At 41.8% G+C, this 24,382-nt stretch overlaps 1 protein-coding gene across 2 annotated transcripts in view; it reads right to left on the minus strand.

Moving 5' to 3' along the window:
• TMEM117 (transmembrane protein 117) overlaps window positions 1-24,382 on the minus strand; it is a 478,554-nt gene that overhangs the window by 381,955 nt on the left and 72,217 nt on the right. For both annotated transcript variants that reach the window (XM_075344967.1, XM_075344968.1), the window contains exon 3: window positions 19,225-19,357. In XM_075344967.1, the coding sequence (XP_075201082.1) occupies window positions 19,225-19,357 (133 nt within the window). The remainder of the gene's footprint in view (window positions 1-19,224; window positions 19,358-24,382) is intronic.

Genomic DNA, 24,382 nt, shown 5'->3' on the forward strand with positions numbered 1-24,382 from the left:
CTCAAGGTACAGCCATCTTAAAGTGCCTTCCGATAAGCTAGGTCCCTGCTTTACCAGTCCCTTGAGGTTCTCAAGTTTATCAATCCAGTTTCCTACAAGCTGAAGCTCCTGCCTCACTTCATGTGCCAGTATCTTTCCATTTGTCTCTCTTCAAGCCAGTGGTTTTGAGCCACTTCTTAAAGGACCCTTGTGTCACTCCTTTACCAGTCAGCTTGGAAGATGTCTTTGAAGTTAAAAATATCTTGGAGAAGAAGGTCAGGGGGGAAGACCCTATTCCTGGCAGACTTGAAAGGTTTTGGCCCTGGGAAGAGTTTGTGGGATCCCAGAGAGAATATTGATACCCCTCTTCTTCTGAAGAAAGTCCTTTCCAGTATGAAAAGGAGGATTAAGGAGGGGGGTACTGTATCGTCATCGGCGTCCCTGCACTCCACCTGGCAGAGATGCCAACGTTCTCACTGCTTTGATTGTGATGACATGGACTCTCATGGGTTAAAGTTTCTTAAAATTCAGCCAGACAGGATGATAGATTGTTTATAGACGGGGGATAAGTCCCTCATTGTTTTTACAAGACTCTTCTTGACTCATGTAATTGTGTTGGCCACTGAAAACCAGACGTATTGTTTCTCCAGACTCTTCCAGTAATCATTGTAATGTAGTTGTGTATTGCTAATGTAATTACCTAAGTAGTCATTGTCTAGTCTGTGCATTCCAAACTAAATGTATACCTTCAGTCTTTCTGTAAACATCATTTGGATGAACATTGTCCATGCAGCTTGAGATTCATCCAATGGGAGAGGCGATCTTGTCCAACCAATCGATGAGGACGCAGTGTGCCCAGAGGGAGGGCTGTGGCTATAAGAGAGGACTTCTTTAAGCCACCAGGTTGATGAAGGTTGATGGATGCTGATGGATCCAGTCTAAGCTCTTAGGAGCTGACTAGAGGATCAGGATATCTTATGGCTTCAATCTAGGGGCTCCGGTTCCAGTTAGAGACCATATCCACAGCCTAGGGATTTCGACTCCGGCTGCCAGGATTGTAACATCATACCAGGACTACCTAAGGAGGACACTCAGGTTGGGACAGTTCAGTCACCTGTTACAGACTTTGCAGATCTCAGACAACTTCCTAAATCTGGCATTATTCCTTTCTCGGTGGGTGCCCGCCAAAAGCGGGGTGCTGCTGGATTGGAGTAAATAGCCCTGGAACCTCTGAGGCATGGACATTCTAAATCCCTGGTGAGCCAGGGGAAGGGTGAGACTCTGTTGCCTGTGACATTTGTGTTTTGCTGGTTATGTGTTATGTGCCGTTAATTGTTTGGGGATCTAATAAAGTCTAATTGTTGTGGTTCCCTCACCCTGTGTTGTCTGAGTAGTGTTACGCCCACGGTTAAGGAGGCAGGCGTTCAGTTGGGATCAGCCCTGAGCCACGCTGTCTTTCTAAAGGCGGCGGGTTTTAGTGGACGAGAGCACCCACTGAGCCCCGTGTCTCCACAATTGGTGGCAGCGGTGGGATACTACTCAGCCTGGTTTACCCAGGGGAGCTGAAGCAGACTGGTGTTCGTGGACACCGTCCAGGGCTCAACATCCAGGTAGGCACATGAGCATACCCAGCAGGCCATAGGGGAGGCATTTAGGTTTCGGACGCTGCCATGTCCAACCCCACCAGCTCAGCCATGGGACAAGGAGCAGAGAGGAGTTACGACCGCAACAGTAAATGGATGCTACAGGATCTGTGCCAGAGGCGAAAGATTATCTACTGGAACACTGAGACTCGGTCGGACTTGATCCAGAAATTAGTCCGTTGGGATGCCCAGAATGACGCAGAGGACGATGAGGATCCCGCTGATATTGACCCAGAGGATTTAAACTATGTGCCACATCATGGATCTAGTGACAATCGGGAATCAACTTTGTCCAAAATGGCCCAAGCCACAGCGTTGTTGGATGCATTGGGGCCTAGATCCTCAAGAGAAGAGAGGGCTTGGGTTCTGGAATATGTTTATGGGATTCCAGCTGCCGTACTGCTAGCACCAGCTGCTCGAGAAGGATGGTCCCGCTACCCAGCAGAAGCTGCACCAAAACAAAGGACTACAAACAGGGCCGGTGACTTGCCCAATCTATGGCACTGTTATAAATGTGGGCGCCATGGACATATAGATAAAGATTGTCTCCAAAACCGAGGCCGCATGCTTGGAGCCCATCTGCCAGCTCAGCCGGTCAAGAGCCAGGAACTACGAGACACTGGTTCCTCCATTACCCTGGTAAGCCCAGTTATTGTTTCCCCAGAAGACCCTTTACCAGACTCCCAATTATCCATCTCCCTGGCTGAGGGCCAGCGCTCAGACGTCCCTCTGGCATGTGTGCAGTTGGACCTAAGGACCGACCAGGGAGAGGTCGAGGTGGAGCTTGTGGATAGCCTCCCCACACCTGGTATTTTGGGGACCAACCAGGAAGTGATCGATGTGGGGATTGTGAACAGCCTCCCCATACCGGTAATTGTGGAGACTGAGCAGAGCAAGGCTGATTTGGAGCTTATGGACACCGTCCCCACACCAGTTACTTTGGGGTCTGACCAGGAAGAGGTCCATATGGAGTTTATGGACAGCCTCCCCACACCTGTTGTTTCGGGGACTAGCCAGGAGGAAGTTGAAGTGGGTTTCATAGATGGCCACACCAAGCCTGTTGTTTTGGATACCACTCAGAGGGAAGTGCAAGTGGGGCTTGGGGATTACCTGATCACACCAGTCATTTTGGAGAATGACCTAGGACAAGGACTATCCAGTAAGTTTGAAGCAGCCATCACCCACTTCCAAGCCAAGCAGGACCCTGATGTGGATCTTTCTAACATCTTTTCCACGGATAATTCACATTCCCAGTCTCCAGCATCCACTTCTGAGCCAAGAACCGTGAGTAAGCCTAACCACACTGTGGCTATTGACTGGGGGAGATTGATAGTAAGAAATGTATGCAAGCCCAACTCCTGGACCCCACCTTAGTGCTTGTCCGCAATATGGCTGCTCAACTTGGGGGAGGTAATCAGGGGGAGGTGTATAGATGCGAGCCTCTGTTGCTGACCTCACCATTAAAAAGGACAATGCTGTCAAGAGGAGAAGGATGATCGGAAGCCTATCATGTCTGGCTAATATTAAGAAGGGGGAGGAATGTGACGACATGGACTCTCATGGGTTAAAGTTTCTTAAAATTCAGCCAGACAGGATGATAGATTGTTTATAGACGGGGGATAAGTCCCTCACTGTTTTTACAAGACTCTTGTTGACTCAGGTAATTGTGTTGGCCACTGAAAGCCAGACATATTGTTTCTCCAGACTCTTCCAGTAATCATTGTAATGTAGTTGTGTATTGCTAATGTAATTACCTTAGTAGTCATCGTCTAGTCTGTGCATTCCAGACTAAATGTATACCCTCAGTCTTTCTGTAGAAATCATTTGGATAAACAATGTCCATGCAGTTTGAGATTCATCCAATGGGAGAGGCGATCTTGTCCAACCAATCGATGAGGACGCAGTGTGCCCAGAGGGAGGGCTGTGGCTATAAGAGAGGACTTCTTTAAGCCACCAGGTTGATGAAGGTTGATGGATGCTTATGGATCCAGTCTAAGCTCTTAGGAGCTGACTAGAGGATCAGGATATTTTATGGCTTCAATCTAGGGACTCCAGTTCCGGTTGGAGACCATATCCACAGCCTAGGGATTTCAACTCCGGCTGTCAGGATTGTAACATCATACCAGGACTACCTAAGGGTGAGACTCTGTTGCCTGTGACATTTGTGTTTTGCTGGTTATGTGTTATGTGCTGTTAATTGTTTGGGGATCTAATAAAGTCTAATTGTTGTGGTTCCCTCACCCTGTGTTGTCTGAGTAGTGTTACGCCCACGGTTAAGGAGGCCGGCGTTCAGTTGGGATGAGCCCTGAGCCACGCTGTCTTTCTAAAGGCGGCGGGTTTTAGTGGACGAGAGCACCAACTGAGCCCCGTGTCTCCACAGATCACTCTGATTCTGATGCTCCTGTCCTTGCCATGGCTCCCTGTCTTCAGGACCTGTGCATGCTGCACAGGCATCCTGGTATGGCTCTTAGGGAGTACGTGCATGCTCTCCCTACTTTTTAAAGGGACAGTGCGCATACTCCAAAAGTCTTTCTCAGCCTATGGGAGCTTTGGTGTATATGAGGCACCTTACCCTTTTGTGAGGTGCCTGGGCAATAGGTCTTATTGTGTCTGGTTCTCTATCCCCGTGTTCCTGTACATGTGAACCCGAACCTGTGAAACAGTACTTGTGACCTTGCACCTGTCCTGTATCCAGAACCTGTTTCAGCACTGTACCCTGACTTCATCCCTGTACCCATTCCAGACCCTTCTGTGCACCAGACCCTGTCCTACATCCCACCAGTATTCCAGTACTTGTCTTGTGAAACCGGCCTATCTGTCTTTTCTGGATCCGTCACACCAGTCACTCCAAATCAGTCTTGCTTGTCAGTCTATACCTGCGCCCTGACTATTTGAGTCAGCTACTTCAGTACCGGGGCTACCCTGGAGTGGTACTTAACAAATAGGAGGAATATTGGGTTTATGCTGCGCTATCACCAGAGGAAAACGGTGTTAATTATTTAATCTCTTTATTCTTTGTTCAAGTCAACACGTTTCAGAGATCAATGTCTCTTTCATCAGGACATCAAAGAACAGTTCTCTGATGTCCTGATGAAGGAGACAGTGATCTCTGCAATGCGTTGACGTGAACAAAGAATAAAGAGATTAAATAATTAACACCGCTTTCTTCTGGTGATAGAGCGGCATACACCTGATCTCCCTCCTATACGTTATTACTCTTCTACTCGGGGCTGCGGCTGTCGCCATTTTTTAACGTGCATTTAGGAGTTGTGACTGGCACAACCCTATAATAGGTGAGTGTGATTACCATGATTTATTTGTTACCTTACCAGGTAAGACCCTATTTTTCCCTTCTGTTCCACATTTTTTTCTTCTATCATGGAGTGGTACTTAACAGCTACCTGCAGCGCAAGCCTAGCCACACCACCAGTGGCTCTAGTGAAGAACCAGATAGCCTCTTAGTCACGTTCCTCCAATCTAAGTCCGGTCCCGTGGCACAGTGGGTCAACACTCACCAGCGTGACACCAATAACCACAAAAAAATTCTACAGCTTACTAACAGGATATTTAATATTTTTTTATTTTCATTTTTAATCATACACATAATCTGTTTTCTGTACATTCACTAATGTAAGCAATCGCTTCTTCAAGTTCTTGGACATTACTGTAGCTTCTGTTCTAGTGCTCACAGTCTCTTCCTTACAGTAACTAAAAGTGAGAGTTGGCCAGCCATTGAACAGAAGTCAATAATAACATTACATTCTGTATGAAGAAATGTAAGGGACAGAAAGCCATCATTTCCTGAGAAAAGACAGCAAACATTGTAAATGTGACCAACTCTCCCAAACCACTTAAAATGTCAATATTATAAAAGTAATAGCATTATAAGGTATATTTTATGCACATTAAAAATGGTGGGCAGCTGAACAAAAAACAATCCATTTAAGATTATATTTTTCAAATGTTTTGAATGTACAAGGCATTTTTCTGATTCAGGCCCAAAGACTAAAAAGTAAAAAATAAACTTAATATGTTCAATAGCAATATTGTCATTCATATTTGAGGAAGCCACATCTGTTAAAACTCCAAATACCCTCCTTAGATAAATTTCAAGAAAATTTACTATGCATGAGCTACAGAAAACATGAGGTTCCATTACATTAATATAAACAAATCTGACCGGCAGTAGTTTCCTTGGGATCAGTTTTTATTCCTAATGGAATAATAAATAATTTTATAAATGTCTCCTTCTAAAAATATGATTTGCCATTTCTTGATTTTATATATTTAAAACTACACCATTCACTTGCCTATTTCAGCCATATTTTCAGACATGCACCAATTTTACTTTTAGTTCAGATTTTTGAAGTATAATGAATGCACAGGATAACAAGAATAGGTATAATATTTGCAGGACTAATTATTTTTACTCAATACAAGAAAAAAATCTACATATAACTATACACATATATATATATATGCAAATTACTTTTCGTCTATATGGTCAATTGCATATACAGCGGGTGAAATAAGTATTGAACAGGTTACCAATTTTCTAAGCAAATATATTTTTGAATATAGTATAGACATGAATTTCTCACCTGCCAAGGATCAAATTAGTTAAGGATTGCTGATCCTGCCTGACATCGCAATCGGATCGATAATCCTAGCCAATCCTAGCTGATCCTAGTTGAACCCACTAAATTCAATGGGAGGCAAAATTGATGTGTTGTAAAATGGTGTAAAGTGCTGTAAAAGTAAGAAAATAAAAAAGGGTGAAAGCAATACATACTTATTGTGTCCCTGCGGCTGCAGCGCTACTTCCGGGTGTGACAATTATCACTATTGCATATTTACTGCTTTCCCCTTCCTCTGGCGTCTCTGATAACCTTTTAAGAAAGCACGCACGCCCTAGTAGCACTCCTGGAGGATCTGTGCAATGACAACAGGCCCTGGGAGGGGGAAGCCAGAAGTACCCATGTGCAGAACCCCGGGGATGATGGGTAGTGTGGTAAAGGCCAGCCACAGCGGTGAGTAAGCATGCGTCCCTGCGAGAAGAGCAGCAGTAGTGCAGGGACGCCAGCGCTATATCATTTCTGAACAAAAAGCTTGAAACTCCTGCATCTTGTTACACTGCAAGCATTGCCATGAGTGCCCACTAACACCAATGTCAGCTGTCGGCATATTCGCCGCTCCCCATGCCAGAGATTATGGGCATAACAAGCAGTCAATATTTATTTCCTTAAACAGCGGGCACGTGATCACCTGCTTACTGCAGTTGCTGGGCAATTACATGTGCCCACAGTTTAAGGAAGTGAATATTCACTCTTACGCACGCCCATAATTCTGCTCACCTCTCAATAACATCTTTAGTGCAGAGAGGTGGGCGGGATTCTGGGTGCGGAGGAGCAGTGAAATTTAATTTACTTAAACAGTAGGCACACATGTTCTCCCCAGCGCCAGCTCCTACCTCCTATGATCTTGCGCCACCACAATTTGCAGGACAGGAACCCAACAGGTCTCTGTGCTGCAATGTACTTCAGCTGGATGGACATCCTCAGATGCACATCCACCTGAAGCAGGCTCCGGGGTTGGCAGACTCCTGTAATGCTCGCTCCAGTCTTAGGCTCTGCTGTGGGCGGTGAAATACTGCCCATAGCACAGTCAATCAGGGTGATTAGCCGCACGATAGGGTGATGTCACTTCTAGAGCCTGAAAGATGACGTGCCATCACCAGATACCAGTGGCTTCAGCAGCCGGAGGTCACCAGATTGGCACTGAGCTAAAGGGTTAGCGCAGTTCAGTGCCAAAATTGATTAAAGAAAGTATTTCACAATACACTTCGTTTATCAGAGTAGATAGGCAAAATATATAAAGTAGTGGCCAACCTTTTTAAGTGTATTGTAATACATATAGCACATTATTGGGCATTACACTTGCATAGAATGATTTCTACGCACATCATATTTACTGGGAAAATCTGTGAGGACAGGAGAATTCAAATTTTCCCTAATCGACTCATTTCTAGTGGATTCTCCTGAAACAGAGGTCAGACAAAGCACAAAGTGCAAGGTGACTCTGTTTTCACTAAAGTGAATATCCTTGTCAGAAGAACCACCCTCATCCCAATTTTCAAGGCTTTAGACGAAAGCCACAACAAAGCAACTAACGTGTGGCCCAGATGCAATGTGAACCTAGTCGTAGATGGTTTCGTTAGCGACGTGTACAGAATTTATAATACTAGAACTTCTTAGTTCAATTTAATATATGTCTCCAATCCCATTACATCAAGAAAAAGGTTTTCAAGTAATGTGAAATTAAAGATGTGGCACAAAATATCGGAATCATCAAGACAGATGACAGGGTAGATGAAGCAGATTTATTTGATGAGTTGTAAAAGGACAAGGTGTCAGACATAAATGCCTGGGGAGAGTCTTTAAAGAAATCTATGAGAAAGCATGGTTTTCCTGTAGATGGAATAACAAGCAGGGACAATTTACTGCAATATGTAATAATATACCATACGTTGGAAATTGCAAAAGTGAATCAAATGCTTGGAACATATTAAGAATAGTAAATGGGTAAGGCGAATGAGTAAAGGACATTTCTACGGCACACAATTTGCAGACACGAGCAGGCTTTCAGCAAGTGGCTTATAAGATCAAGAGTCAAAAAATTTACTGTTCGCACCAGAGAGACCCGGAGAGTTAAGGAGTTCACAGAACAGTTTCTGTTATTCCTTTTAGCAATGGGCAGCATTAATCCTTCTGTTTGCACATTAGTACCACTGGTACAGATTTAGTATTGGCAATCTAAAGTACATTCTATTAATTGATATCACATTAGCTGATGCACCTTGTTCAGAAAGGACACGAGGTTAGAAATTGCAGCATCATTCATACAAACCAGATTTCTTACACTGTCCTCTTTCAGAAATTAGGACTCTCAAGCGAAAAGATAATTCTATAACCTAGAATATGTGGAGTCTTCTTGATTAAAGGTATAATTTTACATAGACAATAAAACAATCAAGTCAGTGCCTGCACCTCACTACTGAGAAATCAATGTGTTCTTGGGTTGTAAATTGCTGACAGACTGGGTGGGTTAGGCTGTAGATATCATTCCCTACTTCATTATTAGGCAGGAAAACAAAAGCGGAGGAACATAAAAAAAAACTTATAGTAATTTGATAAGTAAAGTAAAGAGGTGGGAAGTACAATTTTTAATACTTTCAAATGACAGGGCTGAGAAGGTTCAACTAGAGTAGACTCTGAAGACTTAGTTATACTTTAGGGTAATATAGGGTAATAATTGTTACACTTCCTAAATCTTCTCTCCAATAGAGACTGATTTAAATTTCAAGATGGGAAATTTAGTGTATTTAGTTCCCTTGATATGTCTATTCCCAGATGAATACCAAGGCTCATTCCTCCATCATTCTTCCTGTAAATACAGTGACAAGGAAGCAAAAGGGTAACAATGTTTTTAACTTTTGACTTTCAGGCTCCATATCTCGCCATCCACTAGAGCTTCGAATATGAGACTACCATAATTTTATAGACAATGATGTTCCATATCTCATACAAAAAGTTTACCTGGAACTACCTAGTATATGATTAGTTATGCAGATTCTTGTCATGTTACTGTTTTGCATAATGGTGTTTGATTTTTTTCTTCCTGTATACTACAATTACAACCTGTATTCATATTCCCTAATAGCACCGTGTGTTATTAGGTTAATTCCCAACCGAAAGGTCACAGTTTCAAATCAAGGAGCAGTCATGAATATTTCCCAAGAAAAGAGAAACAAAATCATCCAGCTCGATAGCGGTCTCTTGGCCAAGAAAATTGCCAAACTGCATCATGTGAGTGCATGAGTGTTGGAAGAATAAGAAATTAAGTCTGTCCATTAATTCAAATGCCAAGAGGTGGACATCCAGGCAAAATATTGGAGTCAGCAAGTTGGCTCATCACAAGGTCTATCAGTTCTGGTGCGAAAAACACAGCAGTGGAGGTGACTCATATGCTTTGTAATTGTGAAATCACAGATGTCCATGTAAGCACCATGTGACAAATGTTAACAACTCTGGAATGGTGGCCTGAAAAATGGTGAAGAAGCCTCAACTTCATTATGGTCATAGAAGCGTCTGCTCAATTTTACAAAAAGTATGAAAAATGGACAGTAGAGGATTGGAAATGGGTGATTTGGAGACAAAAGTCAATAGACTAGGCTTTGATGAGTGCAAAGAAACAAGGGGAAAAGGTGCTAAAGGAACGAGAAATTGAAGGAACAAGTTCGATGGAGGAAGCCTGATAATATGGGGTTGTTTTACGGCCAAAGGCATTGGATACTTGACCAGGATCAATGATGGTCTCATTGCTGAGCTATATGCGAATATCCTACAAGATGGAGTTATTTCATACAACCAAGCACTATGGGTATGAAAAGGATGACATAACGTTCCAGCAGGACAACAACCCGAAGCATACATCCATATTGGCAAAGAAATAGTTCAGTGACAATGAAGTAGGGGTAGAGACAAACGGAATGGGCCCAGGATAAGCAACTATCTGCCAGTTTGTTCTTAGCCCCATAGGGTAAAAAAGAAGTCCTATATAATCCCGTTTATAGCTGAGTGCACAGTTCTAACATAAGGTATTCCACAATTACGATACTTTACAAGACTGACTGGTCCTTGGTAATATTAATGCAGTCTAGTGTTTTTCTTTTTGTTAGTTTGTCACACCAGAAAAAGATAAAAATCATTTACAATGCTCACATAATAGTATGAACTTATTAACTCATTTTTTACTTGCTTGTTTGGGGATCAAATCTTGCAATGCATATTTTACATCAAACCCATACACCTCGCCACAAAACCTAAACCACTTGCACGCACGTCTTGTTTCATAAAACATTTTGATAATTAAGATGGCAAAACTATCATTACAGGTTTTAGCTCAGCTTGTTGACAGATCGAGCAATCATCTAGTCAGCAGGAAATGCTGCCGAGCAGGAGGTGGGAGAAATCAGAGACAAATTGCTTTCTATACACATTTTAACTATGCACTACATACTGTGCAGCATAGAAAGTAGCCACTTGTATCTATTTGCTTAGATGTCACTTAAGGTACTTTTGCACAGCAGATTTAATCTTGTAAAAAAATTACCATTCATTTAAAGTTGAATCCCGGACAAAAATCCAGGGCTGAACTTGAGATCTCAGATTTCTGCCGCAAGTTTGGGCTAAAGCTGCCAATCAGTGAATGTGGCATTATACAGAGCTCATAAATATGGAGCATTGCATGGAATCAGGTTTACTAGTCCTTTACTGATTATTTATTGAAAACTATAGCATGCAGTCCAATAAGTAGCCCATCGCTACTCTGAAACCATTGATGTGGAGCATTCCATCACTCCTTCATTCATCTTTCAGTGCCTATTAAAGACAACAGAACATCTTACTGAATGCCCCAGGAAATGTTGAAACAATGCTGGGACCTTGGTAAGTACATAAGATAAGGTTTCTCACTATTCAACTTTAGATAGCCACATTTTCACATGACGAAGTGACAGAAAACGAGGTTACAGAAAAATATGAGCTACTATTAAAGTTAATCGGACTGAAGGGGTGAGGAGCACATGTCCCCCGAGCTAGCAGGGTACATGCCAAATAGACCCACAGGGGATGGAGGGCTACCGACGAATATTTCAACTGGATGTGCGTCTTCGGACAGACATTCAGACGAAATTTATTGTGTTGCAGAACCCACCAGCTCAATGCACTGCAAACATGCCACTGGACATTCAGAGGCCTTCAGCTTGTCAGTCACATGCAGCACATGACAGTGATGTCATGCACTACCTGTAGCAGGAAACATTATCACTGGAAGGAGCCCAGGATGGAGGACATTATTCTAGGAAGTGAACATGATGGGGGTAGTAATAAAAGGAAGGGGTCAGGATGGAGGACATTATTGAAAAAAATGGCTAGGGTGGGGGACAAAATAGGAAGGGCTCAGGATGGAGGACATTTTTGGAGAAAGGTGACAAGTGGGGGGCATTATTATAGGAAGAGGCCAAAGATTGGAGACATAAAAATAAACAGCCTAGGATAAGGATCAAACCGTAGATGTCCATAAGTTAAGTTATGTATAATAATGATGAATAACACAGGAAAAAGTATGGAACACATGAAAGAGAGAGGTGCAAAGCCATGGAAAGTCATGACACAAGCTTAAATCAGTAATTAGAATGCAATCCTACCACTTAGCGAAAAATAACATGAGCTGATTCAACTGACGGCCTATAAAAATGCATCTGATTACCTAAATGCCACACAAGAAACATCTCATGATGGATGAAACCAGTGAACTGTCTCAAGATCTTTGCAACCTTATTGTTGCAAAGCATATTGAATGGCATTGATTACAGAAGAAGTTCTAAATTACAGAAGGTTCTAGTAACCACTGTTGGGGCCATAATCCAAAAGTGGAAAGAACATAATTTCACCAGAAACCGCCTAAGACCAGGTGCTCCCTTTAAGATATCAGACAGAAGAGTGAAATGAATTTTCAGAAGAGGTTTCCAAGAGCCAAGGACCATCTGTGGACTGCTACAGAAAAACCTGGAGTAAGCAGGCACAATTGTTTAACAAAAAACAATAAGTAATGCACTCTACTTCAATGGCCTGTATGCACACTCACTATGCAAGACTCCACTGCTGTACAAAAAGCATTTTCAAGCACATTTAATGTTTAATCAAACATATTTAGACAAGCCTGCGAAATAGTGGGAGAATATAGTATGGTCAGATGAGACCAAAATTGAACACTTTGGATGCCATAATACACACAATGTTTGAAGGCCAAAAGGCACTGCATATCATCCCAAAAAACTATACTAACAGCGAAATTTGGAAGGGAGAACCTCATAGTGTGGGGCTGTTTTTCAGCATAAGGCACTGGCAAACTTTATATTATTGAAGGAAGGATGAATGGATAAATGTAACAATACATTCTTGATTAAAATCTACCATCTACCAGGATGATAAAGATGAATTGAGGGTGAACATTTCAGCAAGACAATGATCCCAAACACACAGCCAAGGAAACTCTCAATTAGTTTCAGAAAAAAAACAAAATAAAGCTGCTAGAATGGCCCAGCCAATCACCTGACCTAAATCCAATAGAAAATGTATGGAAGGAACTAAAGCTCAGAGTTCATAGCAGAAGACCAGGGAAATTGAAGAGGGTTTGTGTGGAAAAATGGAACAATTTCACACCTAAACAATGCATGTCAGTAGTTTCTCCCTGCAGGAGTCTTGAAACTGTCATCACCAACAAAGGCTTTTGTATGAAATATTAAATACATTTCAGTAAGTGTGTTCATCAATAATTTGTCCTTGTGCCTTTTCTCATTATTACATATCACTAAAATTATGGACATCTATGGTTTGATATATTTGCCTGTGTGGATTGGTTGGGTTGTTATCAACATCTGGTGAGAAATTCGCACCAATTAGAAATATGTTTACTTAGATATTTGGTGAAGTTTTCAATACTTATTTTACTGCTGTATAACAGTCATATATTATCCTGTATCCATATTTCTAAATGCAACAAGGATATAACTGTATGTCACATACTTTCTGCTTTTAAAAAGTCTTCCATTAACTTTTTTTTTTTTGTTAATATACTCATGTATCACCATCTACTCCTGGATCCAGTGCTATACTACTCCTCTTCTGAGTGGTATTACCACTCTTCCGACTCTCGTCTAACTTTTTGTGTGAGCAGAAAGTGGCTTTTACAGTGCAAGTTTATAGAGCCTCATTCTGGCACTCCATAGACTTACATTGTAAAAGACCTGCAGACACACAGACTCAGAGTCTTGTCCATCACATACACCAATACAGGATGCATTTGTCAGAGAGCACAGGGTGCTTTGGAGAGTCTGTATGGATGTCACGTGACTCGGAAGAGGAGTGGAGCGGTACTGAATCCTGGAGAAGATCAGAGTAGGTGAGTATGTAAACACACTGACACTACACTACATGAACATATACACTATTTTAGGGGGAAGGGGGAGTTAATAAGACTGTTTTGTATATTTTACAATGGTGGTGACTACATAAAATTGAATTCTATGACGAGAACATGAGATTTACCAACCACACACTTTTTTTCCCCAACACTTTCTAAGTACCTTTTGCAGTATTGTTACTCCAGTTACAATATCTATAAGTAGTATAGCAAGTAGTGGTAATAAACTAAGCTATGCTATTGTATCTGTGCCGTACACTTGGATCTGTTAGTGCCTCTATAGGTTAAAGGTGTTTTCTCAGCTCTTGACAAATTTCTGTAGTCACTCTATCACCGCAGATTGCTGCAGATTGCTGAATTATTACAGTGTGCTATGTGCACACACAGTCAAAAATCTGCTGTATTGGCAGCGTAGTGACCACGAGTGTGCAATTTGCATAGTTGCAATCACGAGCCATTGCCAACTAGAGTCTCAGCCGCCTCTCGAGGTAACACACTGAAGGAAGTAGATGAGAATCTAGTCAGCATTTGATAACACCCTCCCATAACTACTCCGACTTTAGCTTTTTAAAACCTTGTAACCTCTACTCCCTTTATGAAGAAGCTGGAGGTAAACACAATAAAGATGGTCCAGGTGCTCATAGGCCACTGCTGCGGACTTGGCCCCCAGGCTGAAATTCACCGGCCAGTCTTGGATGGCAATGCTAGTTTTCAGAAAGCTAATGTACTTCTCATTGCAGAAACTAAATAGACTAAAGCACAAAACCTAAATACTGTTAATAGAAACCTGACAGTAGGTTCATGCTGCAAAAAAAACACAAATCAGAGACTGGCTGGACCCTGGTCCTAATGACTGTGAGATCTCTTCCTATAATGATATAACTATTATATATTATTTTACATAACAGTTTACATTTCACTGGCTCTAGCTATGCACTTTAAGGCTATGTGCACACAGTGCGTTTTTCGCGGCGTTTTTGCACGTTTTTGGGGTGCGTTTTTGGCCTCAAAACTGCATGACTTTGCTTCCCTAGCAAACTCTGAGTTTTCATTTTTGCTGTCCGCACACAACTTTTTTTTTAAGCTGCGTTTTTGAGCTTAAAAAAAAATGGACATGTCAATTCTTTCCTGCGTTTTTCTGCCTTCCCCCCCCCCATGCAATGCATTGAAAAAACGCAGAGATCAAAAACGCAGCAAAACGCAGCCAAAACGCACCAAAACGCGGTAAAAACGCATGCGTTTTTTGCTGCTTTTTTTGCTGCGAGTGCGTTTTTAGCGGCCAAAAACGCAGCGTTAAAAAAACGCAGCGTGTGCACATAGCCTAAGGCCCTCTGCTAACCACATATGAGATATGTGAACAATGGGCAGTGGCGGTCACTGCATTCATGGGATGTAAGATGGCGGATTCCCTTAGTATCCCTTTTTTCATCTGGTTCTGAGAATGTGATGAATAGTAGTTTCACTTGTCCATCATATGCACAGAAGATAAAGGCTGCATTCAAAAACAAGCTACCGTGATTCCCCAAAAATAAGACTTGGTCTTAAGGGGGCTTTACACGCTACGACATCGCTAATGCGAACTCGTTGGGGTCACGGAATTGGTGACACACATCCGGCCGCATTAGCGATGCCGTTGCGTGTGACACCTATGAGTGATTTTGCATAGTCGCAAAAACGTGCAAAATCGCTCATCGGTGACATGGGGGTCCATTCTCAAAAATCGTTACTGCAGCAGTAACGAAGTTATTCCTCGATCCTGCGGCAGCACACATCGCTCCGTTTGACACCGCAGGAACGAGGAAGCTCTCCTTACCTGCCTCCCGGCCGCTATGCAGAAGGAAGGAGGTGGGCGGGATGTTACGTCCCGCTCATCTCCGCCCCTCCGCTTCTATTGGGCGGCGGTTCAGTGACTCAGCTGTGACGTCGCTGTGACGCTGAACGAACCGCCCCCTTAGAAAGGAGGCGGTTCGCCGGTCACAGCGACGTCGCCGGACAGGTAAGTAGTGTGACGGGTCTGGGCGATGTTGTGCGGCACGGGCAGCGATTTGCCCGTGTCGCACAACAGATGGGGGCAGGTACCCACGCTAGCAATATCGGTACCGATATCACAGCATGTAAAGCGGCCTTTATAGTATTTTTTGCTTCGAAAGATAGGCTAGGGCTTATTTTCAAGGGAGGTCTTACTTTTTTCCATGAACAACAAATCATATGTATTTTTGAACAAAAAAATGAACATTTATTCAAATACAGTCATATTGCATTCTGAAGCATCAACACAACTCTCCAAACTCCGTGTGTAACACATGTGTGTCTGTCTATCCATCCATCCATCCATCCATCCTTCCATCAACACACTCTTCAGCTCTAGATTCCTGCAATGACCTTTGTTCACATGATGTGATGTCACAGAGGTCCTGATGCAGTGTTATCAGGATATAAATGGGGCCGCTATGAAATTTCCCAGTTTGCCTTCCCTTTCACCTAATGCCAGTCCTGCATACCAGCCTGTCTCCTGTTCGGTTCTTTTAGACTCCTGCAATTAAGAGACCTTTGGTCACATGACTGTGAAGTCATCAAAGGTTGTTAAACAATCTTGGCCTCGGAATACAACTGCTGGGGTCCCTCAGAAAATGGGGCCCTGAGATATTGTGCAGTTTGACTCCCCTAACACCAGCAATGACTGTAACTAGGGCTTATTTTTGGAGTAGGGCTTATATTTCAAGCATACTCCAAAAATCCTGTAAAATCATGCTAGGGCTTATTCTCAGGTTACGTCTACTGATTATGTTCACACATGCATTTCTACAGTGTATTTCTATGGGTTTTTTCAACTGAATTAAACTGAAGGTATAACAGATAACTTATCCCAATTAACATTTTTATAATACTATATAGGATCCATTAATGCTGCATTACTGTTAGCAGAAAAAAAGCTAAAATCAAGAGGAATTTGACACGTCTTTAAATACAAATTAATAAAAATTGCAAAAAAAATATTTTTCATTTTAGGTTTTGTTTATACTCAATATAGTAAAACAAGGTAAAGGAAAATTAGCTTTAGAAGTAGAAATTAATTGCAGTTTTCTATGTATATTAGGGATATTTGTGTAAAATAAAAGATCACTTTTTCTTTTTCAAATTATTCTTCTCACAAATAATGTACCGGAAAATATTGTATCAATATTAGTCATTTATACCGTCAGTATTTTGTTCTAAACACAGATTTCCTAATAATGTAGATACTTTGTTTCTGTGCTGCAGCTCCAGCATACAATACTGTAGATAATATTTTACTGTTCTATTGTTAGCACACAATTGTAATACTCTGTCTACTATATTGATGAAGGGGAAAAGTAATCACTATAAAAAGTAACTCACTGTGGTTTTCAGAATCACTAAACCAAGGTCATTTGTTGCCATCTAGTGGTTTTAAATGATCGGTGTCAAATATAGAAATATTAAACTGAATCTGTCACCAGTTTTTTGGCTTATAAACTACACCCATTATGTAATTACCTTTAAAATAATATGAATGTGGTTCCTACAACTCCTTTATACCCTCACAAGTGCACCTGCATACCTTTGTATAAGTGTATATATGTTCTGCACTGCATGTGAATTGTCTGATGGGCGAATCCACCCTGGTCCCTTCAAATGCTGCCGCTTTATGGAAGTTAATAACTTCTCTACGTCATCCACACAGTGCTGGAAGTCTTGCACCTGCACTTTGTAATCAGTGATCTGTGCAGGTACATCTTACTTGTGATGTATAAGTGAAGCCGATGCTTGCCAGGCTTGAGACTTTGAGCTTCAAAGTCATGTAATTCATTGGTCACCACCTTCACATCACCAGTGAGGTGTGCTTGTGTAGGTCTCTAAACACTCACATTATTTTAAAGGTGATTATCATAGTTTATAAGCCAAAAAACTGGTGACATGTTCCCTTTAAGGGGAATCTGTCAGCAAGTTCTTGCTATGTAATATAAGGACAACATGAAGTAGGGGTTAAAACACAGAATTCAGCGATGTGTTTCTTATCATATTGTGTGCTGTTTTTTATTTATAATGAAAGCTCTATCACTAGTTGATTATCACGGCTGAACTAAGGGATACTTTGCACGTTGCGACATCGCTACTGCGATCTCGTTGGGGTCAAATCGAAAGTGACGCACATCCGGCGCCGGTAACGACGTCGCAACGTGTAAAGCCTAGATGCACCGATAAACGATCGCAAAAGCGTCGAAAATCGGTGATCTGTGTAGTGTCAGTCATTTTCATAATTTCGTGCAGCGACAGGTACGATGTTGGTCCTCGTTCCTGCGGCAGCACACATTGCTATGTATGAAGCCGCAGGAGCGAGGAACATCTCTTTACCTGTGTCCCGCCTGCATTGAGGAAGGAAGGAGGTGGGCGGGATGTTCACGTCCCGCTCATCTCCGCCCCTCCGCTATTATTGGCCGCCTGCCGTGTGAAATCGCTGTGATGCCGCACGACCCGCCCCCTTAGGAAGGAGGCGGGTTGCCGGCCAGAGCGACGTTGCAGGGCAGGTACGTGTGTGAAGCTGCCGTAGCGATAATGTTCGCTACGGCAGCTATCACAAGATATATCGCATCTGCTATGGGGGTGGGGACTATAGCGCTCGACATCGCTACAATCGGCTAGCGATGTTGCAGCGTGCAAAGTACCTCTAAAGGGCACACGTGTTTCTGTCCAAACACACCTCCTGTGGTAAGCAGCTCACTGTCAATATACTATGTACATAAAGAGCCTGGTGTGGGTGGTTGTGTCACAACTACTACACCCAGTAAACTAAGTTATACATTTTTGGATTGAGGATCTCTATTCCTATATTATGCCGTTCTAAGATGAGCTAACAAAAACCTGGTGACAGACTCCCTTTAATCTCTTCACAACCTTGGAAGTAGATATACAAAAGGAGCATATTTCACTGATAAGATAAAAGGGCTTCAATATGAGGAAAATACATTGTAAGGGCTGCACAGTTATAAGATATGCTCCTCTGTGACTCCCACCAACTTTTCTTGGGGAGAGGAGGGAAATTAGGACTTTTTCTATGCTGCCTCATGAATTCCATGTACACCCCTGGCAGTAATAGTTTGTGAATAACCAGAATTTCTATAATAAAACCAATAAAAGCAGGCAATGTTCTATTTATTGCATTGTGATGCTTCCATAAATTGACAAGTGAGAATTTCTTCAAAGTTGGTGAAGCCAACAAATACTTGTTACCATGTTATATCTGTTGTCAGTTTAACAAATTTGGTAGAACAGTAAAAGCTGAAGGAAGGTTTGTTATTGGGGGAGGAGGTGAAAAATGAGATGGCCATGTAGAATAGAAATAAATGAAATTACATTTATCTTGCACAAAGCAGATATCTGCATTGGTTGGTTATATGGAAGTGTGCCATTTTAAGATATTTCTCTGCTACTGCTGTTCTTTTTATCAGCCAGTGATTTGCTGGAAACTTATAATATGTCAAATTCCATAGAACAGAATTTAGTGGAGTCTTCAACAGATCAAAATGTTTCTACTTACCTCATGTTTCCAGCTATAAGAAGAAAAATATTGTAGATATGGGAAAAGATGAAGAGAAAAAGTATTGTGCTGAAGAACATAGTCATCCACGAGCCATGGTCATCTCGAAACACTTTCAGACGAAGTAACTGACCTGCAACAAAAACAATAGTCAATCATTTATTGGACCATATATTCACCTACATACCTACTTGGCAGGAACAAGAGTAATACCATTTTCATATGGATATCAGTACACTGATTGACAAGGGCACAAGATCTGTATTGTATATGAGACCACATAGAAATGGGTATAAACAAGCCCCATCAAAAAATGTGGACAATTTAGAAGTTTTACAGTACAGAAGAGGTTTTTTTTTAAGAAAACGGACTCAAGGCACAACCAGAACAATGTGCACAAATTGTATAAAGACTTCTGTAGCTACTTATCTGGAAGATAACACCCTATTAGAGCATGTGTACATAATTGAGGGTCTAGAACACAACCAAACTGTAAAGGGGGCTTTACATGCAACGATATCGCTAACGAGATGCCGGGGTCACGGAATTCGTGATGCACATCCGGCCTCGTTAGTGACATCGTTGCGTGTGACACCTACGAGCGACCGCTAACAAAATTACTCACCTAATCATTGATCGTTGACACGTCGTTCATTTCCCAAATGTCATTGATGGCTCAGGACGCAGGTTATTGGTTGTTCCTGAGGCAGCACACATCACTATGTGTCCCACCCCAGGAACGATGAACAACACCGTACCTGTGTCCTCCGAGGTGGGTGTGGCTTTCATGCGGCTGCTCTCCACCCCTCCGCTTCTATTGGACAGCTGCCGTGTGATGTCGCTGTGACGCCGCACAAACCGCTCCCTTAGAAAAGAGGTTGTTCGCCGGCCACAGCGACGTCGCTAGGAAGGTAAGTATGTGTGACGGGTACTAGCGATATTGTGCGCCACGGGCGGTGATTTGCCAGTGACGCACAAACGATGGGACGGGTGCTTTCATGAGCAACATTGCTAGCAATGTCGCTGCGTGTAAAGCAGCCTTAAGAGACCACTATATAATGATACATTTTCCCTGCAAGACCTCAAGCAAACACCATTATATATATTGGAATGTAAAATATGCAATGTAATGATGCAAAATCAGAAAAGTAAATAAAGAAATCTGCACACTCTAGAAGTTATCTGCACAGAAATTGACCTTCAGTATGGGTCTTCAAATTCTCGGCATAGCAATTCTTTCTACAGGTTTTGATGCTACATTTTAATCTTGAAGGGTGAAATTCGTGGTCACAGCAAAATTACATTATTTTATTTTGGAAAAATCAACTGCAGAATTTTCAGCAGAAATATCTGCCCCATGTGCAAGTTATGAGGAGAATTTCAGCTTTCACCAAGTATGAACTGAAGATATCAGCTTCCCTCTTACCATGGACCCACATTGTCATTCTGTGCAACCATTCCCCATGGAGAGCAGGTAGAATGGCATGAACACCTGAATGTAGGGACTACGGAGAAGACTATTCTCCTTATGGAGACATGACAAACCAGTCTGGCTGCCAGCGAGGGGATTTATCGCTATAATGCCCCTCTGGGAATTATTCAGATTGTCCCTCCGGTGAGGAAGGAGACAAACTCTAGCGCCACTTATTGGAAGTAGCAATCCTAAAAGTCAAAAGTGGCTTTTTAAACAAGCCTTTTCATAAGACTTTGGAATTATTGCCAGATCAGAATCCCAATTTGCAGACACGGTGTTTCGGGGTGACTGCCCCTCGTCAATGCAAAGTGTGGATATCTGATCTTGCTTATGAGAAGCTATGTGGGGACCACGGGGAAGGCTATTCTCCTTATGTAGACCTAACAAACCAGTCTGGCTGCCAGTGAGGGGACTTATAGCTGCAATGCCCCTCTGCGAATTATTCAGATTGTTCCTCCAGTGGGAAGGAGACAAACTCTAGCGCCACCTATTGGAAGTAGCAATCTTAAAAGTGGCTTTTTAAACAATCCTTTTCATAAGACTTAGGATTTATTGCCAGATCAGAATTCCAATTTTCTTGTTTAAAAAGGCTTGTTTAAAAAGTCACTTTTGACTTTTAGGATTGCTACTTCCAATAGGTGGCGCTAGAGTTTGTCTCGTTTCTCACTGGAGGGACAATTTGAATAATCACCTGAATGTAGGCACATTCTACTTGAACAGTGTGGGTCAAGGGGCCCTTATTCTTCTGTTACCACATAACCATCAAAAATCTGCCCTGGTGGCAGCCTGTATAGCCCAGATGGCAGTATAGTTTTCGTGTGCAGATACATTGACCTTAGCGCAATAACCTTCTGAGAGTTTACCATAATCAGGTCCAGTTCAACATAATACGAAACCGTTACCTAGATAGGTAATCACCTGTGGTGGGATATTCAGCTTCTTCATTAGCAGAAACAACGAGTGTATGACATTTGTGGGCTTATAGGTCTTGTTGTATAATCTAGCAATGCATTGCAAGTCTTCACTGTCAAGGAGATAGCCCAGGAGATCATGCAGATATCTCAACAATGTCACTATTTATAACTACCAGAACTCCACTCCAATTTTCATGTCAATACGCAACTGAGATCCAACACAGGAAAAAAGAAAAAAATCAGCAACTCACCGGGGGATGAGATTAAGTCTTCTTTATTGTGCAAACAAAGGTGACATGTAGTGCGGGGAGAGGGAGCCGAAACCTTGGACAACGGTGACCGTTTCACGCTGGTGGGGTGCTTCTACGGGTCCCGTAGACTTGATCTCATCCCCTGGTGAGTTGCTGCTTTTTACTTTTTTCCTGTGTTGGATTTTGAGCATGCAGCTCCGGGGCAGGTGTCCCATGTCCGCAATAGCGGTCTGATTCCTTAGACCAGTGCTAAGCTGATTGTTTCTCGTCTGTGGTGCCCGGTCTTTCCTCTTCACATTTGAATTAATATGCAATTGACCAACAGCTTTTTTCACTACTAGGCCAATAAGATGCAAAAATGTATGCAAAATTTTGATTTGATTTTTTTTTTTTTAAATTCAATGATACTCTTATGCCCAGATTTAAAAAAACATATTTTTAAGCATCATGTAGCCAAAAATGTAAGCAATATTATATATAAAAATTAATTTTAACATTCATTCTGCAACTTTATTGTAAACACATTTTTGCACCTTTTTCTTTTCTCTTCAAAGCGTGTCTTGATAGCTTTTCTCTTAAAAGACCTGCAGATCTTCTCTGTGAAACATCCAGCAGTAATCCCCCATTATATTTATGTTCCATCTAAAATTAATATTAAAGGTTATGTTTTAGCCTCTTATCTGCTTTAAGGTTTTCATCTAAATTGGTATCGTTGTTGTATCTCCTTGATACCTTGATGAAGTCTTTCTCCTTGCTCTTCACTAACAACACCAAAATTTTTAGGAAACTAGTCCAAACGGAAATGTAAAATATATAACTTCAAATTTATCAGACAACACAAGGCTTTGAAATATTTCAGCATGTTCTCCAGGATGGACTTAAATTTAGGATCTTTGTTGTTACCTAAAAATTTTGAGGGGGTGACTATTTACATAATGGTGTCCTACCCTCCATTGTCAGATAGGGACTGTGATAGGGTGCTCCTAGGGTCATTTGTTGCTCTGAGCTACACCAGGCTATCAGGCTTTTTTTCTTGTAACTAGTTCCCAATGGTTGGCTACAGTAATGAGTCCTATCCCGACTATCTCATTTACACAAAAAAGCATAGGTACTTTGTTTCCTCCTTGCTGACCAAGGAGCAAAGAGAAAACTTTCAGATCAACACATTTTGACCATCCTTGATCTTGATCTTCATAGTTAAGTTTTGAGAAACGTATGGAAGAAATTCCTTTTCTCTGCTTCTGTACCATGAAAAACAGGTACCAGGAGTTAGCAGGTTCTTCTTCCTTTAGTTTACAAGGTAAAAGATTTGCAGAATGTTTAGGAAAGTGAAAGTCCCTGACTAAATAATTTAATTTGAGCTGTGAAAAAACTGAGGCTTGTTGGGACTAGCGTGAAAGTCTTCTTCAAGTTTCTCCGGAGGTGAAGAGACCGGTATTGCTGGACTGAGACACAGGGCAAATTGCTGATAGGTGGTCTGGGTATATACTTTCATTCTTATTTATAATGTTGAATCCCTCCACGTTGCACATATAAAAATAGCAGTCATCACTATGATTGGATTCTATGGACATCACCATAGACTTTGGAAGCTGGGTGAAGAAAATATTCTTTTGCTATGTATTTTAACCACTCTACCCATTCAGTTTTCTCATCATAGCCAGGTTCTATAGCTAATATGTCTTCATAAGTAAGGATGGAATACCTGACTGTCCCAGAGTCTCTATGATTGCTCACTTAGGTAATTTTATTCAAGAGGCGCTTCCTGTCTCTTTTAATGGGAGTTGGACTTTAAGGTAATTTATTACAATCATTCTCCTAAGTGCATGGGGAGTTACTCTGCATGCATATAGATAACCTATCCTGTAGCCCAGTTGCCTCCTTCTTGAAATTTGCCCATAACACATACAGTATATGTAGGATCTATCCTTAGTTGTCCTTATGAGGACAGCACAGTGGCTCAGTGGTTAGCAGTGCAGTCTTGCAGCACTGGAGTGCTGGGTTTAAATCCCACCAAGGACAACATCTGCAAAGAGTTTGTATGTTCTCCTCGTGTTTGAATGGGGTTTCCTCTGGGTTCTCCGGTGTCCTTCCACACTCCAAAGACATACTAATAGGGAATTTAGATTGTGAGCCCCAATGGGACAGTGTTGCTAATGTATGTAAAGCGCTGCAGACTATGTTGGCACTATATAAAAATAAAGATTATTATTATTATGACTTTGAACCATTCTGCACATAATTGATCTTATCTTGCATTCTTTTCTTTCCAACACACATTTGTTTGCCCCCATAAGCTTGAATATCTATTCTAGGTTTTCAGAATATGTTTCTTTATACATTCCCGAGAGACCACAGAAATTTACTTGTATTGTGGATTCCTGTCCGTCTACAAAAGTGATACTAACTGCTTTCTAATCTAGGTCAAAACCTCCCCAAGTATGAAAGTCATAAGGATAAACTTTCTCCCATGTGTTGTCATTACTAAAAGGATGTACAGTTAGGTCCAGAAATATTTG

Source organism: Anomaloglossus baeobatrachus, chromosome 4 (genome assembly GCF_048569485.1).
Source record: "Anomaloglossus baeobatrachus isolate aAnoBae1 chromosome 4, aAnoBae1.hap1, whole genome shotgun sequence".
Taxonomy (NCBI): domain Eukaryota; kingdom Metazoa; phylum Chordata; class Amphibia; order Anura; family Aromobatidae; genus Anomaloglossus; species Anomaloglossus baeobatrachus.